At 42.8% G+C, this 15,656-nt stretch overlaps 1 protein-coding gene across 1 annotated transcript in view; it reads right to left on the bottom strand.

The window, feature by feature from the left end:
• LOC126162479 (ATP-binding cassette sub-family C member 4-like) overlaps positions 1–15,656 on the bottom strand; it is a 242,101-nt gene that overhangs the window by 62,423 nt on the left and 164,022 nt on the right. Inside the window, exons 15-16 of the mRNA XM_049919021.1 lie at positions 8,579–8,787; positions 3,746–4,088 (exon numbers count right to left, since the gene is read on the bottom strand). Of these exons, the coding sequence (XP_049774978.1) occupies positions 3,746–4,088; positions 8,579–8,787 (552 nt within the window). The remainder of the gene's footprint in view (positions 1–3,745; positions 4,089–8,578; positions 8,788–15,656) is intronic.

The raw sequence follows: 15,656 nt of genomic DNA, 5'->3' as shown, positions 1-15,656 counted from the left end.
TGCTTCATAGCTAAGAAGTTAAGTGTACATTATTAAAATTGCTAACTTCGATCATCCTCGTTGATTGAGTAAAACATTTTCAAAAATGTAAAACTGTCTTAGCGGTGTGTACTGCACTGCCACAAAACTGTGACGATGTTAGAGGATGCTAAGCAAGTGTACAGTGATATAAAGGCCATTGATCAGTGTGTCATTATATGTTCGAAAGCCTTTTGCCTTGCCACTTACATACGAGCTGTGAATGGATGATAATTCAGAAACGTTATAATTGTTTCATTAGGTATCTTGTCAGCTGCTATGATCAAATGGTGATAGACAGTAAGTGTGCCGGCCGCAGTGGTCTAGCGGTTCTAGGCGCTCAGTCAGGAACCGCGCGACTGCTACGGTCGCAGGTTCGAATCCTGCCTCGGGCATGGATGTGTGTGATGTCCTTAGGTTAGTTAGGTTTAAGTAGTTCTAAGTTCTAGGGGACTGATGACCACAGATGTTAAGTCCCATAGTGTTGAGAGCCATTTGAACCATTTGAATAGTAAGTGTGTCATTTTATAACTAATGTAAACTGATTCCAAAAATCTTATTAGGCCACCGTATAAATAAAATGAAGCCGTTAAATTACATGAAAATAATTTCCGATAATAATCCAAATTTATTTAAGATAAAAAACGAGAATAAGACAAGTATAAATACTGGTAGGGTACATCACATGTTCGTTGAGCAACAAAGCGAGCGCTTTGAAATTCTTGTAACCTCGTTATTATTGTACTATACTCTGATAAGAGATGAACATTAGGTTGCTGCCTTATCTGCTTTAGAAAATGGGCCTATTTTTCATAATCTAAAATTCGGAATGAGACATAGAAGTCTAGTTCTTCCTTAATTCATCAACTTTCGATGGTAACTAACGGTAGCGGAAAGTGAGTATCGACAACCTACGCTGTTTATTTACTTAGCTTTCGTAGCCGCAACGCCTTGAATATCTGCCCATATGAAATCCCTTGAATCATGGCGTCACCCATATTCTGCATAGAAAACGCCGCATTGATTTCTCTTTATTCTCGATGCGACACGTGTTCCAATGAGCCTCGATGTAATCATTCCTACGATGAAACAACTGTTCTTTTGGGGGCCTTCATCATCTTGCTGCAGCAGCTGCAGGCTCTTATAGGGATCGGGCACAATAATCTCAATTTGCATCATAAATATCAGAGCGCAGAGTTCCTTTCTGCAAGCTTTGGAACGCACTAATGTTGTTTGTTATTGTCTTTGGGCACTATAACCACTGGTCAGCTCGACGGAAAGCCGTGCAAAGGGGCCCAGGTTCGATTCCCGGCTGGGTAGGAGATTTTCTCCGCTTAGGAACTGGGTGTTGTGCTTTCCTCCTCCTCATCATCATCCCCGTCGACGCGCAAGTCGCGGAAATGGCGTCAACTCAAAAGACTTGCACCAGGCGACCGGTCTACTCCCTGCCAGTCCTGCTTTATCACCATAGCCTGACAAATCTGAGACAATAGCAATACAAAAAACAGCAACAAACTTTGTCGAGTAAATGAATGAATTAGTCCGCTTACCGGATTTAGTTCCTCATTGCGCTGTCTGTCTGTGGTATCAGTAAGTTTGGTATCATTGTGTCTACCTTCATTATCGCCCTTAGAAAAAAAATTGCCAATGTTGCTATAGCTGTTTCAAGCACGTCAACACTTGCTAATCTAGTGCAATAGCTAGAGCTTATGAATATGGCACCAAGAAAATACACGGAGTTCATGGGAAGAAATGGAGAAGATAAGGGTTTAATACTTTTTGGACGACGATTTCGTTGGAGACAAAGTAAGTGCCCTGACCGGAAAAGGATGAAAGGCAAACAGCCGACGGCCATTCAAAGGAATTATCCCAGCATTTGGGTTAAGGTTTCTAGGAAAACACAACTAAAATCCAAAATATGGGTGCTCGAACGAGGATTTAAATCCTGCTCGAAGTGCCAGGCCAGTGCCTTAACTACTGTACTACCTTGCGTAGTGGAAACAATGGAAAAAGTTTAGCCTTGGAGATAAAATAATTGTTCTGACAGACGCAATAAGACAGTAAAGACGAGTTTTGTCTCTAATAACAAGCCAATTAATGAAAAGTAAGCGCTGAGATCAATACAGTTCTCAGTTTAGAGAAAACAGCGTCAAACAAATAGCACGTTTAGAGTCGCTACTACTTATAAATCAGGTCGGATCAAAGAAGAGGTTTCAGTGGTACAAGGAGCACAGAAATACGACTGGTGACCAATGAAAGCATGTAATGAGATCTAATGAAATAACTCTTACACTGTCCTATACAGAAGGGAGCATTAACGAACAGAAAACCTGAGAAGAAAAGTGCAGTTTTCGCTTCTCTGAAACATAGAGGTATCTTTGTACTGGATTCGGTATTCATATTTTGGTTTACTACGGACACTATTATCATACTGAAAAGAAAGTTAACCAGTAACAGCCAGGATATCAATTTATGATGATATTCATTCAGAGAGATACATATTGCTCGCAGAAAGTGTGCAAATCTTTCCTGATGACAATTCCTAAACTCGCACGGGTGGAAATGTCTAAGATTAGTCTGGAAGGGCTGCCAGCACCTGTCAAGGTAGAGAGCAGTTTCTTTCTTACGAGTCTATACAATAATTCTGTTAATTAGGTTATGCGATCTAAGCTGTATTTTCGAAAAGTCGGGTGATACATCACAAAGAAACGTGTTCGTTAGAAAAACCTTCTAGAACTGGTATTAGTTTCATTCAAACCTACTTCATTTTTCCGTGTAATCGCCGTTCATCTCCAAGCACTTGTTGTAATGTTGCGCTAAGTTCTGCAACTCATCTGAATAGCGTTCTCCTGGTGCCAATTGAATCATTTGACAAAGGCAGTCTTGATTTCGTCGTCATCGTCATACCGTTGTCCAACAAGCCATTTCTTTAAGTGCAGCAACAGATAATAGTCGCTGTATGCGAGGTCGCAATTTTAGGATGAACTGTCGAGAAATTCCCCGCGGAGAAATTGAATGTTACCCTTGGTACGGGTGGTGGTTTTTGGACAAGCGTTGTAGTGGAGGAAGACTATCCCAGAAGACAGTTTCCTGCTCCGGTCAGTTTGGAAGGCTCGTCTCAGTTTGTTGAGCGTTTTGCAGTGCGCGTTAACGGAACTGTTTGGCGACATCTACGAAATCAACCAAATAAGACTCTTCAAGTTGCAGAAAAGATGCGATAGCCATCACTTTTCGACTGGAGTAAAGTGACTGTTTGAATGTTTTCGGTTCTGGTGAAGTTGAGTGGCTCCAGTACACTGACTGTAGTTCTGATACTTCATTGTGCAAGAAATTTGCAATGTTCGTTACATTCTCGTATTATTTTCTCCAAACGTAATTGTCTTCACCGCTAACACTCCGCATCAACTGCGTCATGTAACACTGTCACACCTCACAGCCCGCCGGCCGGAGTGGCCGAGCGGTTCTAGGCGCTACAGTCTGGAGCCGCGCGACCGCTACGGTCGCAGGTTCGAATCCTGCCTCGGGCATGGATGTGTGTGATGTCCTTAGGTTAGTTAGGTTTAAGTATTTCTAAGTTCTAGGGGACTGATGACCACAGATGTTAAGTCCCATAGTGCTGAGAGCCATTTTTTGAACTTCACAGCCCACTATTTTTCAACCAGTACAATTAAATAAATTTAATGAACATAGTTAAATTTTAAAAATTCTCTTTAGAAACAAAAGCTACCTGAATCATCATCATCGCAAACATCGGCAGGAGTTCGTCGATAGAGCCAATATCCTTGGAGAATCTGTTGAGAATCCGCCCAGAGGGATTTGTGTCGAAGAAGCGCATGGCGGCCCTGAGAACGCAGTTGAACATGCGGTCGTGCAGGTTCCTGGAGGCGCGCAGGCACAAGTAGAAGAAGGCGCGCACGCGCACCAGGTTGAGGAGGATGCAGCCGAGCACGAGCCCGCCGTACAGCTCCAGGAAGAAGCGGCCCGGCGGCAGCGCCTCCAGTTGCGACGCCGCCGCCTGGTCGGCGGCGCTGGTCAGCCGCAGAGAGCTGCGCCTCGCCTCTATGTTGGACCTGCCAGGAAAGACCAGCTGGCTTCAGTATTGTTCAAAATACGCTAACGTCTGAGAAAATAGCAGCATCGATAAAGAATGCCCCGATGTATCCAACATTTTGCCAGCGATGGGTCTGGCAGGGAACACTAGTATGTGAACGCATCACTTCGCAAGTTGAAATTGTAAAAAGTACTCTGGCAAAGAGCAGAGCCAGAAGAAAGCCACTGTAGAGGTAATCGACTGTATATCGTCTTGTGACAATGATCGGTATCCGTGAAATACGAGGGGCGGCCAATTTGGTTAAAAAAGGCGGAATTTGTTGTGTGACATCCTAGAATATGTCCGCTTCGGTCTCTATAGTTTCACGAACTTCCGACATTCTGCGGCACTATTCGTAAATTTCAAACTTGCGTCTGTAACGGAGGTACGTTCCAAGCAGGGAGCTGTCATTGAGTTTCTTTCGGCGGAAAACATAAGCATCACAGATATCCGTAGCCACTTGCATAATGTCTACGGAGATCTGGCAGTTAACAAAAGCACGAAGAGTCGTTGGGCGAAGCGTCTGTCATAATCGCAGAGAGATCGCCAAAATTTGTCCGACCTCCTGCGTGCCGGCCGGCCGCACACAGCTGCGATTCCTGGAGTGTGTGGACACTCTCATTCGAGGTGATGGACGGATCACAATCGAACACCTCGCTTCACACGTGGACGTCTGTAGGTAGCGCTGACACACTCGTCCATCGGTTGGGGTACTCAAAGGTGTGTGGCCGCTGGGTTCCTCGCCGCCGAACAGAAAGGAGGAGGAGATGAGTGTTTAACGTCCCGTCCACAACGAGGTCATTAGAGACGGAGCACAAGCTCGGATTAGGGAAGGATGGAGAAGAAAAGTAGCCCTGTCCTTTCGAAGGAACCATCCCGGCATTTGCCTTAAGCCATGGAAAGCCTGCATCAGGATGGCCGGAGGCAGGTTTCAACTGTCGTCCTTCCGAATCCTAATCACGGCGCTACCCCGCCCCGTTATTCACTCCCAATAACGTGTATATAAGTACAGCTACTTATATAGCTGAGAAGTATCGACTTGTGAAAAGGAGTGATAAGAGAGAGGTATAAATCAAAGGTCACATTACGTACCTTGATTGTCATTCAAATTGCAACAGCAGGAAGGACAGCAAATAACGAAATTTTCCTTACTGTGCGTATAGAGCAAAGCAGAATGAGTACCTAATTAAATTTAAGTGATTTGGAGCTGCTGATTGACCACAGAAAGACTTTTGACACTGTTCTGTACTGTCATCTAGTGAAGAAAATACGAGCTTACCAAAAATAAGACCAGATTAGCGACCGTATTCAGGCCTGCCTAGCAGATAGTCCTACACTTCGCTCTTAACGGAACAATATCGACAGGTGTAAAGGTAATTTTCGGAGCATTCCCAGGAAGAGTGATAGAACCGTTACTGTTTATAGTGTATATAAATGATCTAGCAGAAAGCATCGGAAGCTCATTAAGACTGTTCGCAGATGACGCGTTGTTTATAAGGAAGTAGAAACGCCAGAAGACAGTATCGACTTGTAAAATAAAAAGACTTAACTCCTCCCGAACAGGCCATGAAGGCCCAACGGTGCCGACCGGCCGCCATGTCATCCTCAGGCAACAGGCGCCAATGGATGCAGATATGGAGGGGCACGTGGTCAGTACTCCGCTTTCCCGGCCTTATGTCAGTTTTCGAGACTGGAGCCGCTACTTCTCATTCAAGTAGCTCCTCAGTTTGCCTCACGAGGGCTGAGTGCACCCCGCTTGCCAGCAGCTTTCGGCAGACCGGATGGTCACCCATCCAAGTGCTAGCCCAGGCTGACAGCGCTTAACTTCGCTGATCTGACGGGAACCGGTGTTACCACTACGGCAAGGTAGTTGGCATCGATTTGTAAAATGCTCTACATTAAATTGATAAATGTTGCAGTCTCTGACAGTTGACCATGAACGTAAACAAATTTGACGTATTGTGTGTACATAAAAAAAATCCACTGCTGTTCAACTACACATTACTGGTAATAAATTTCTAGAAACAGTATTTACCGTAAAATCTAGGAGTAACTACTCAGAGCGACATTAAGTGGAATAACTACAAAAAAATGGCCCTGAGCACTATGGGACTTAACTGCTACGGTTATCAGTCCCCTAGAACTTAGAACTACTTAAACCTAACTAACCTAAGGACAGCACACAACACCCAGCCATCACGAGGCAGAGAAAATCCCTGACCCCGCCGGGAATCGAGCCCGGGAACCCGGGCGTGGGAAGCGAGAACGCTACCGCACGACCACGAGAGGAATAACTACAAAAAACAAATAGTGAGAAAAGTAGATGTCAGATTCTGATTCATTGGGCGAATCTTAAAGAAATGTAACCCATTATAACCGCTTACAAGGTGCTTCTTCGGCCGATTTTAGGGTATTGTTCCTCAATCTGGGATCCTTACGAAATAGACAAGATCCAACGGAGAGCGGCGCGTTTCGTCACAGGATCGTTTATTCGTCAGAGACGTTCAACAAACTCCTGAGGCAGACACTACGAGCGAGGCGCTGTGCATCACGGATGGGTTTACTATCGACATTTCGAGAGATTACTTTCCGGGAAGAGCCGAACAACATATTACTTCCTCTCATTCATATCTCGAGAACTGAGCACGATGAAAAAATCTGAGAAAGTAGAGCTAACAGAGGCTTACCTATAATAATTCTTTCGTGATGGAGCAGGGAAGGGGAATCCAGTTAATGTTAATATTACCAGAGGTACCCTCCGCCTTAGTGTCACTGCGGAATACTGATGTAGATGTAGGTGTATGAAGTGCGAAATTTAATACATACAGTCCCTCGGGGCCTCCAATGACGGATGCGTGTATGCTGATGCTGTACACTGCTCCTCTCAAAAGACGACGTGATGTCGATGCACTGCACTGTTGTTCTTTGCGCGTCAAGGGAAGCCGCAACAATGGTCGCAGTGCAGATAGTCGGCGATGCTCGTGATGTCGTCACACTACCGTATACTGCTGCCCACTTTCAGATGCAAAGGACTTCCCGAGGCCTTAAGATCCTGCACGATCGAGACAAACAGTTCTCTCTGCCGCTGGCCGCGCAGTACAGCTGAGGTGCTGCAACGTGCCGAAGTGTGTCCCTCCTGAACCCACCGAACCCATACTCGCAAGGCAGTCGTGGGATTCCGCCCAATGCGAGCAGCCGCGTCGTAGAAAGATCTTATAACCAAGCAAGATTCAGATGCGATTTATGACGAGAAACCCGTTGCGTTACCATTATTTATGTAATTTGGGTTGTGTCAGTCCTACCTACACCGTACAGTACCGCTGATGTTCATCACTTGAATATCGAAGTATGCAGTACAGTTCATGCCAATTTCACATTTGTACCTTCCACTCTTACACATAATGAGTGGTTTGTTTCAGAAAACTAAGAATAACTGTATGTGTACGACTTCAAATATCTGAGGCAGATCCATCTTAACGATTTACCAAAAAGAGTCTTGTAGAGTACAAAAACTGAAAAGAGCGATTACTGTTTGGTAATACTATTTGTGACTAACATTTCCATTGTCCATTCCAACATCGCCGATAAACGTTATTTAGTCACAGACGACTTTAAGAATACGATCTTAGTATTCACCCGTGTAGCACGGACAATGTGTATGTGAGTGTGTACGTGGCCAGATTTACAAAATGATCATTCCTGTTCAGAACAGAACAAAAAAATCGGTTCCAATGGTTCAAATGGCTCTAAGCACTATGGGACTTAACATCTGAGGTCCTCAGTCTCCTACACTTAGAACTGCTTAAACCTAACTAACCTAAGGACATCACACACATCCATGCCCGAGGCAGGATTCGAACCTGCGACAGTAGCAGCAGCGCGGTTCCGGTCTGAAGCGCCTAGACCCGCTCGGCCAAAGTGGTCGGCAAAAATCAGTCCTCAAACGAAATCAGTCATCGAACTATATTATGCCCTTGTTTGATTGAGTTCGAAATATGAAAACGTGTATCGTTTCCTCATATCTGGTAACACCGTCGTACCAAATGAAGGACGCTTTGGTATGTTAGACAATGAAATAAATTCCGCAAGTCATATTTACGCACCAGATCAATGCTCTGGTTTTCCGCCAAAAGAAACACAATGACAGCTCTCTGCTTAGAAGGTATCTCCGTTACAGACGCCATTTTCACGGTTGCATATAGCGCCGCCACTTATCGGAACTTCATGAAACTGCAGGAGCTGAAGCGGGGATATTCCACGATGTCCCACAACAGAGTCAGCATTTTTTCAACTGAAATTGGTCGACAGAAAAGGAGTATCGCATTACTTACTGAACGCCCCTCGTACAATCAAAACCTAAATTTCATTGTCACCAAGCCTTCTTTCTACAAGTGAATCAGTTATACGCTTCACTCTGTCGTAGTAGAGTGACAGATGAGAGTACAGGGCAGAGCGCTGCGGCGTGCTGACCAGTAAGTGATGACGTAGTCGGAGCCGCTGGTGACGACCTGGGACACCAGTATGAGCGCCGCGACGGCGGACACCCCGCACACGCCGCCGCCAGCCCTGAAGTACTCCCACACCACCCACCAGCTGAGCGACCGCTGCGCCTTCTCCTCGTTACTGTCCTGCTGGGAAGCGTCCAGTTTCGTTTTCCCCGGCTGGTCAGCAGCAATGCTCTGTAAGGAAGACACCAGTGCATCAGCTGGAAGTCAGTTCCTTATTTGTCTTCCACTCAAAGCTGCTATTGTAATTCCTACACAGCTCAAGACAGCAAACAAAATTAGTTTCATAATGACTGCATGTGAAGACCATTTTGAGAGCGACAGTACTCGTGGGAGACACTGATATATTGTCATAGATATACAAAATTTTATTGGCAAGAAAAAGACCTAATAGCTTTTTTTCTGGTATACACTATATTCTTAGCTTTCTATTCGATGTAGTATTGGAAGTGACCACTTGTACATGTGTAAGGAAAATACGCGTGAAATGAACAGCAGTAAGAATATTTAGTATTTTTGTAACGTACAATTCACGTAGAATACAGAGAGAAGAAAATCTGCACACTAGGCCTTCACAGAGTCAATCCTTGTATACTAGCAGTAAAAACATTTACGGGACAAAAATTTTCGGTGGGCATATTTCCACAAAAAATTGGTCGTCGAAGACTGGTAATATCTCAATGGAGTGCTCACATGTGATACAAATACATTCCTTTGATATCCGACAGCAATGCTATGAAGATATTGGACTGCATAAGGCTTTTGGGATATGAAGTTCTGTATGGAAGATTCCACTCTTAGTCCAGATGTATTATTTATATTTACCAATTTCAGTCTGTGTCAAGTGCAATCAAACTTTTTAATAAAATACAACAGATCTTGCACAAAAGGTGTATAATTATTCAATACTAATACAAAAATTAGGTTGTAATCATTTTTATTTTCTATCTTTAAACACTTATTGTGCCTTCAAATGCTAGTAGCTCTGCTTTCTCAGCACGCACTACACTCCTACCTTCTTCCCCAAAATATATAGAGCAATTAGTAGCAGAGTTTGGAAATTACCTGCAAAGCTGGTAGTCCTACTACTTACTTTATTGCCAAAATGATTGTAAATGATGGTTCTCTCATATCTGTGTTGGTACTGAGTCATCGCACGCGTTTGTTGCAGAGCCAGCTATAATTGTTACATAACAATTAAGAATTCATGTACCACACCACAAAGACAAATTAAAAAATAAAAATAAATACGCCTACACCAACAATCGAACCCTTCAACTCGACTTTTATATACCAAAAATTCTACACAGAGATACCACCGCTCTGTTGTAATATTTAAAGGAAGTTTGCGTGTATGTCGCTACAGTGTTGGCAAATCACCGTTATTTAATATACACAACTAAATTTTATGCAGACATTTTTGTATTGGTACTACTCAAAAATTGGTGCAGTGATATACGGGTGAGTGAATTTTTCTTCAGCCTGACAGCTTTGTGTACTTTCATTACATCGCTAGGCCTCCCTAAGAGCTCGAAGAGTACCTTGTGTGCACTGAGGCGGCCAAAGTCATTGAATACTGATATGCACACATGTAAAAGGCGGTAATATCATGTAAACAAGCTATAAAGTGCTTTTGTGGAGTTGTCACTTGCATTCAGGCGATTCATTTAAAAAGGTTTCCAACTTGCGTATGGCAGCAAAATGGGAATTAATAGACTTTGAACGCGTAGTGGTAGTTGGAGCTAGACGCGTGGGACATCCTATTTCGAAAGTCGTTACGGAATTCAATGTTCTGAGCTCCACTGTGTCAAGAGTGTGCCGAGAATATCAAATTTCTGGAGTTACATCTCACCATGCACAACGCAGTGGCCGACGGCCTTCGCTTAATGACAGAGAGCAGCGGCGTCCGCGTCGAGTTTTCGGTGCTAACAGACAAGCAACACTGCGTGAAATAGACGCAGAAATTAATGTAGGACGAACATTTCCCTTAGGATAGTGCGGCGAAATCTGGCATTAACGGGCTGTGGCAGCATACGACCGACGCGAGTGCCATTGCTAAATGTACGACATTGCCTGTAGAGCCGGTCCTGGGCTCGTGACCATATCGGTTGGACACTAGACGACTGGAAAATCGTGTCCTCGTCAGATGAGTCCCGATTTCAATAGCTAAGAGCTGATGGTAGGTCTCGAGTGTGGTGCAGACCCCACGAAGCCATGGACCCAAGTTAACAATGCACTGTACAAGCTAATGGTTGCTCCATAATGGTGAGGCTTGTGTTTACATGAAATGAACTGGGTCCTCTGGATCAACTGAACGGATCACTGACTGGGAATGTTTGTGTTCGGCTACTTGGAGACCCTTTGTAGACCTTCAAGAACTTCTTGTTCCCAAACAACGATGTGATGTCGCGACTCGTTTCAGGTACATTCTGAACAGCTCAAGAGGATGATTTGGCCACTCACATGGCCAGACATGAATTCCATAGAACATTTGTAGGATATAATCCAGAGGTCATTTCGTCGTTCACAATATCCCGTACCGACAACACTTTCGCAGTTATGGACGGGTACAGAGGCAGCATGGCTCAGTATTTCTGCAGGAGACTTCGAGCGACTTGTTGAGTCCATGCCACGTCCAGTTGCTGCTTTAAACCGGGCAAAAGGAGGTCCAACACGATATTAGAAAGTATCCCATAACTTTTGTCACCTCAGTGTACATACCAGAACGAGAGTGGAGACGTAGTTTTACAATATTACGTATTAACTCCGTGGAGCGCACGACAGTTCTGAACTGTCAGTGCTGGATAATCTGTAACCGTGGCCATTCTAAATTAGAATGCACCGAGTAATATTTTACCACAGTCCACTGTTCAAAACGATTATAATCTGAGCCTAAGTTCTGTATATTATCGGGATATAGATCTCTGATTTCAGTGCATGGGATTTCGACGTTCGTGTATTTCTTGTCATCTGCATAGTCTGCCATGTTGTAATTGGTCAAAAAAGTTCTGTACTCACTTCTAGATCTAAACTTGGTATTAGTAAGCGATGAATAGGCTGATGTGTAAACAGAAGTGAAAAGTAATTTCATTTTGCGTTCTCGTAACATTTCATAGCAGCCGTGTTGTAATTAGGCAAGTAACGAAACAGAAACATCTTTGGCTGGAGCGTTTAGACTAGAGATGGGGGATCCGCTCTTGAACTAATTCATAGAGTTGAATCTTTCAAAGGAGTGAACAATCAGTGATTCAGGAAAAAAGAACGGTAGCTCCAAACGTTTCCCATGGCAGAGAGAGAGAGAGAGAGAGAGAGAGAGAGAGAGACGGAGCATATCAGCAGCGTCTCTGCTGGTCAGAGCACAGTGCACGCCACACGACACAGTCAGCGCCGGCCTCTGCCCTGCTTCTACCTTGGCTGCCTGCATTGTGCAGTGCCCCATTGGATTTTGTGTTTCACATATGCCGTGCCGTCTCTGTGCGTCGTCTGCCGCGTCTGGTGCAGCTTAACTTCGCATCGCACTCTGTCGGCGATCGTTTCAGTCGCACGTCCTGCCCTCTGGGCAGTTGATGCGAGCAACAGGACAGAGAGCCACCTAGCGGATAACATAGGAACTACTTGCAACAACCTGCTCGCAAGGGAACGGACGATTTGTCTCGGAGCGGGTGAGTTCACCGCTCCCCCCACCCTCGGAACTCGCCCGCTCAACGCTCACCCCACCATCTCGACTCTAGCCAGAGCGTTGAGCAAAGCGACTCGGGTGTCACTCTGGTCTCTGCGGTCTCAGCTCACGCAGTAATACAGCTCGCGGCTCGACCTGCTCGACTCAGCGCCTCTGCATCGGAGTTTGTCCCTACTGGATATTGTTCTTCGTAGTAATACCACTATGTATATTACATTATTATGTTATGTATACATCAATTGTTTTTATTTTATTTTTATTTGTTTAAACTGATTAGATTAGGTTCCTGATGACTCCTCTTACTATAGGATTTTTATTATGGACACTCGAATTTACGCTTTAATTACGAGCGAACCGATAAATGTATTGCAAAATGTGATACACCAATATTTTCCTTGTTTTATTCTGCGTAAGGCTATATGCAGCACTTTCGTTTTACAGTCAAATTTATATTTTTTTTTCTTATTCTGGTACGGATTTTGCGATTTTAGGCGTCTTCGGAAGGAAACGTTCACTTTAAAAATATATGGCTTGCGATGTATTTGTATGAGGTTAATGAAATTTTAATACATTATAGCCAAATATATTGTTAATGTAAATCTCAAGTTACAACATTTTCCGATCACCCAAAAAACCACGATAGTGCAAAATAAATCAATAATCAAAAACTTTGTCATATCGTGGAAATTTCAATAAACAATACAAAATTCTTACTCATTATCTGTGTTACTTCAAAATAGGATCAAATAAGATCAAAATACAGGTATAGTACTGGAATAAACCAAGTTTAAAGGGCAATGTGCCTTCCATTTATTTTCTATTGTAAATGAGTGGTGAGTCATGAAAAAGAGCTAATTCATTTCAGGGAGTGAACAGTTCTAATCCAATCTCTGAAAATAACAGTTTTGCCCATCTCTAGTTTAGACAGCTGAAGTTCGACATCCACATCGTATAGAGATTGCGGTCTGAGACATATTTCACGTAATGTCACTGTGACTGTGTAAAACGAAGTAGTTCCAGACTGTGATGGGGTATAATTACTTGTATATTTGTAAATAATATTTCTGTGGAAAATATTCGAAAGATTTTGCACTATGCAGCGATTAGTCAGTCTGACTGTGACAGAAAGTTAACTTTTACAACCGTAATTTACTTTGTCCTCAGTTTTACTGTTTTGTTTGGATTGTGGTAGATATGTAATATACCTGGGGGATTACGTCACTATACGCAGTTAGCTTCAATCTCAAATTGTGACATAAGAGATTCTTTGTTCTTGCACCAAAAGGCAAATAAGAACAAAACTAATCAACATTAAAGGTGCTAAGAACCTCTGGAAAATATATTATTACTTTGTATGTAAATGGTAGAAACTGAGCAAATTGAGCAGATTAATGTATCGAAATTTCATGACGTGGAACTTAACTCCAACATAAGAACAGCCCAATCCAACATGCCGAAACCTGCCTTAATTTTTTTTTAAGTTGAAATACGCCAAATTCTTAGCTCGCCAGGTGGCTGGCGAAATGTAGACACCTGCAGTAGCTGTGGCAGATGGCGCATGTGCAAAACGACGGGCACATGTCCTTGCTGATGACACATCGGTAAACATATAACATGGCACAGCAAGATCGTAATTTGAAGGAGAATTTCAGTTTCCATCGACAGTTTCTCTGACACAATTATTCATAACTACTATATATTCGCTCAAATTTGCTGCTCATTTAATATCCACAATAATTAGCAGTTGCCTTTGCAGTATCGCCAAGTGTCAACAATGGAGGTGAAACTGAATCAATATTCTTTGAGATTTCTTGGTACATGCTTGCTATTAGCATCTGTATCTATGCAAGTTCCAGAGTTCCACGTAATGTAGAATCCAATTAATGTTTTCAATCTTGCAAATATGAAATATGAAGAACATGCTACCAATATTAATCGAAATCACCTACTTCTTTTGAAGACCTACATATGTGTTATTTGCTAGTTAATTTCTTGGTCATTCATTCCAATGATGTTGACATTTTGCTAGAAATTGTGTAAACATTAGAAGAAACAGGAAACAGCGTGGATACTTCCTTGAATAGTAATTGAACGATGACTGTTGTACTACTTAACGTCCATAACAGATGTAGAGTACCTTCCAAGTCCAAAAGAAAAACGTGCAGTAACAACTTTCAGTGAGAACGAAAAGGCTATAAATGTTTTTGGTTAAACCGAGGAGGGAGAAAACGCTTAAACTTAAGCAGTGTGCAAAGCCGGTTTCGTTTCGTAGACTCTGAACATGAACTGTATAAATGAAAGGAAGTTTTGCACGAAGTACGAAATATGCGCCAAAATGAAACTCGCAAAAGCGTGAAAGAAAAACTATTCGAAAGGTTTAGAGCTCCTCGTGCGAGTCAGTGCACTGTTACCGAGGTAGATCTACGAGACAGGAAGTTCTGAATTGCAAGTGAGCTGAACATTGCTAATTTCCAGGATTCTTCCAGCGCTTAAACAGATTTAGGAAACTATACGAAAAATCAACATTACGAAGTTTTCCTCAAGTAAACATGTAGAGGAGATGTCATTGATAGGTAATACTACAGAGAAATTCGTAGCTGTCATGAAGAAGCTTCTTGCTACCCCATAAAAGCTGCATATACGGCCAATTAGTCAGGTTTCGTGCATACTGCACTTTTATCATGTCGAGTGAAAAATCACAGAGTTACTTGTGCAGTCGACGAATGTTATAACACATTCTCATACAACAATGCCAGGGGTCTTATCAGTGGATTACAATTTCCGCACCTTTACCTCTGTCTTCAAGAACATCAAGGCAAATTAGGACTAAAACCTAAAAAAAAGGGACTTTTTACTTGCAAAAGTCTTGTAGTAGAGGTAGCAAAATATGGAAAATGGGAGAGAAGACCTTTCAGTGTTACATCCAAAACATCTTCTTACCATTTGCAGAAAATAATTCTTGTTATTGTTGAATTCCTGGCCTGGACATAACGACATTTCTTTAGAAGGATGACAAAATACTGTTAATTCCGATTCTACTCTTAACTAATAGTGTAATTCAGCCCTCAATAAAGAAATTTTTCGACAGTCTAATGCATTTTTCAGGAAATTGTTGGGCAATATAAATTCTAATAGCTCTTTGTCATTTCAGGTCCATCAGTGTAACAGTACTGTTAAATTTGAATATTTGCGCATTGTCAGTTTGTATTATAACGTTTTACGAATTTGATCAAGTATACCCATTGCGCAGCACAGTATTCAGAACAGTAACAACGACCATTTCTTACTTCATCCCAGTTCTGTCTAAATAAAGCTAGTAAATTATTACTGTTGAAGTGCCTGAATGCACTGATTTTTCTTTTAT

Source organism: Schistocerca cancellata, chromosome 2 (assembly GCF_023864275.1).
Source record: "Schistocerca cancellata isolate TAMUIC-IGC-003103 chromosome 2, iqSchCanc2.1, whole genome shotgun sequence".
In the NCBI taxonomy this organism is placed as follows: Eukaryota; Metazoa; Arthropoda; class Insecta; order Orthoptera; family Acrididae; genus Schistocerca; species Schistocerca cancellata.
This window is presented reverse-complemented; position numbering and strand designations above follow the sequence as displayed.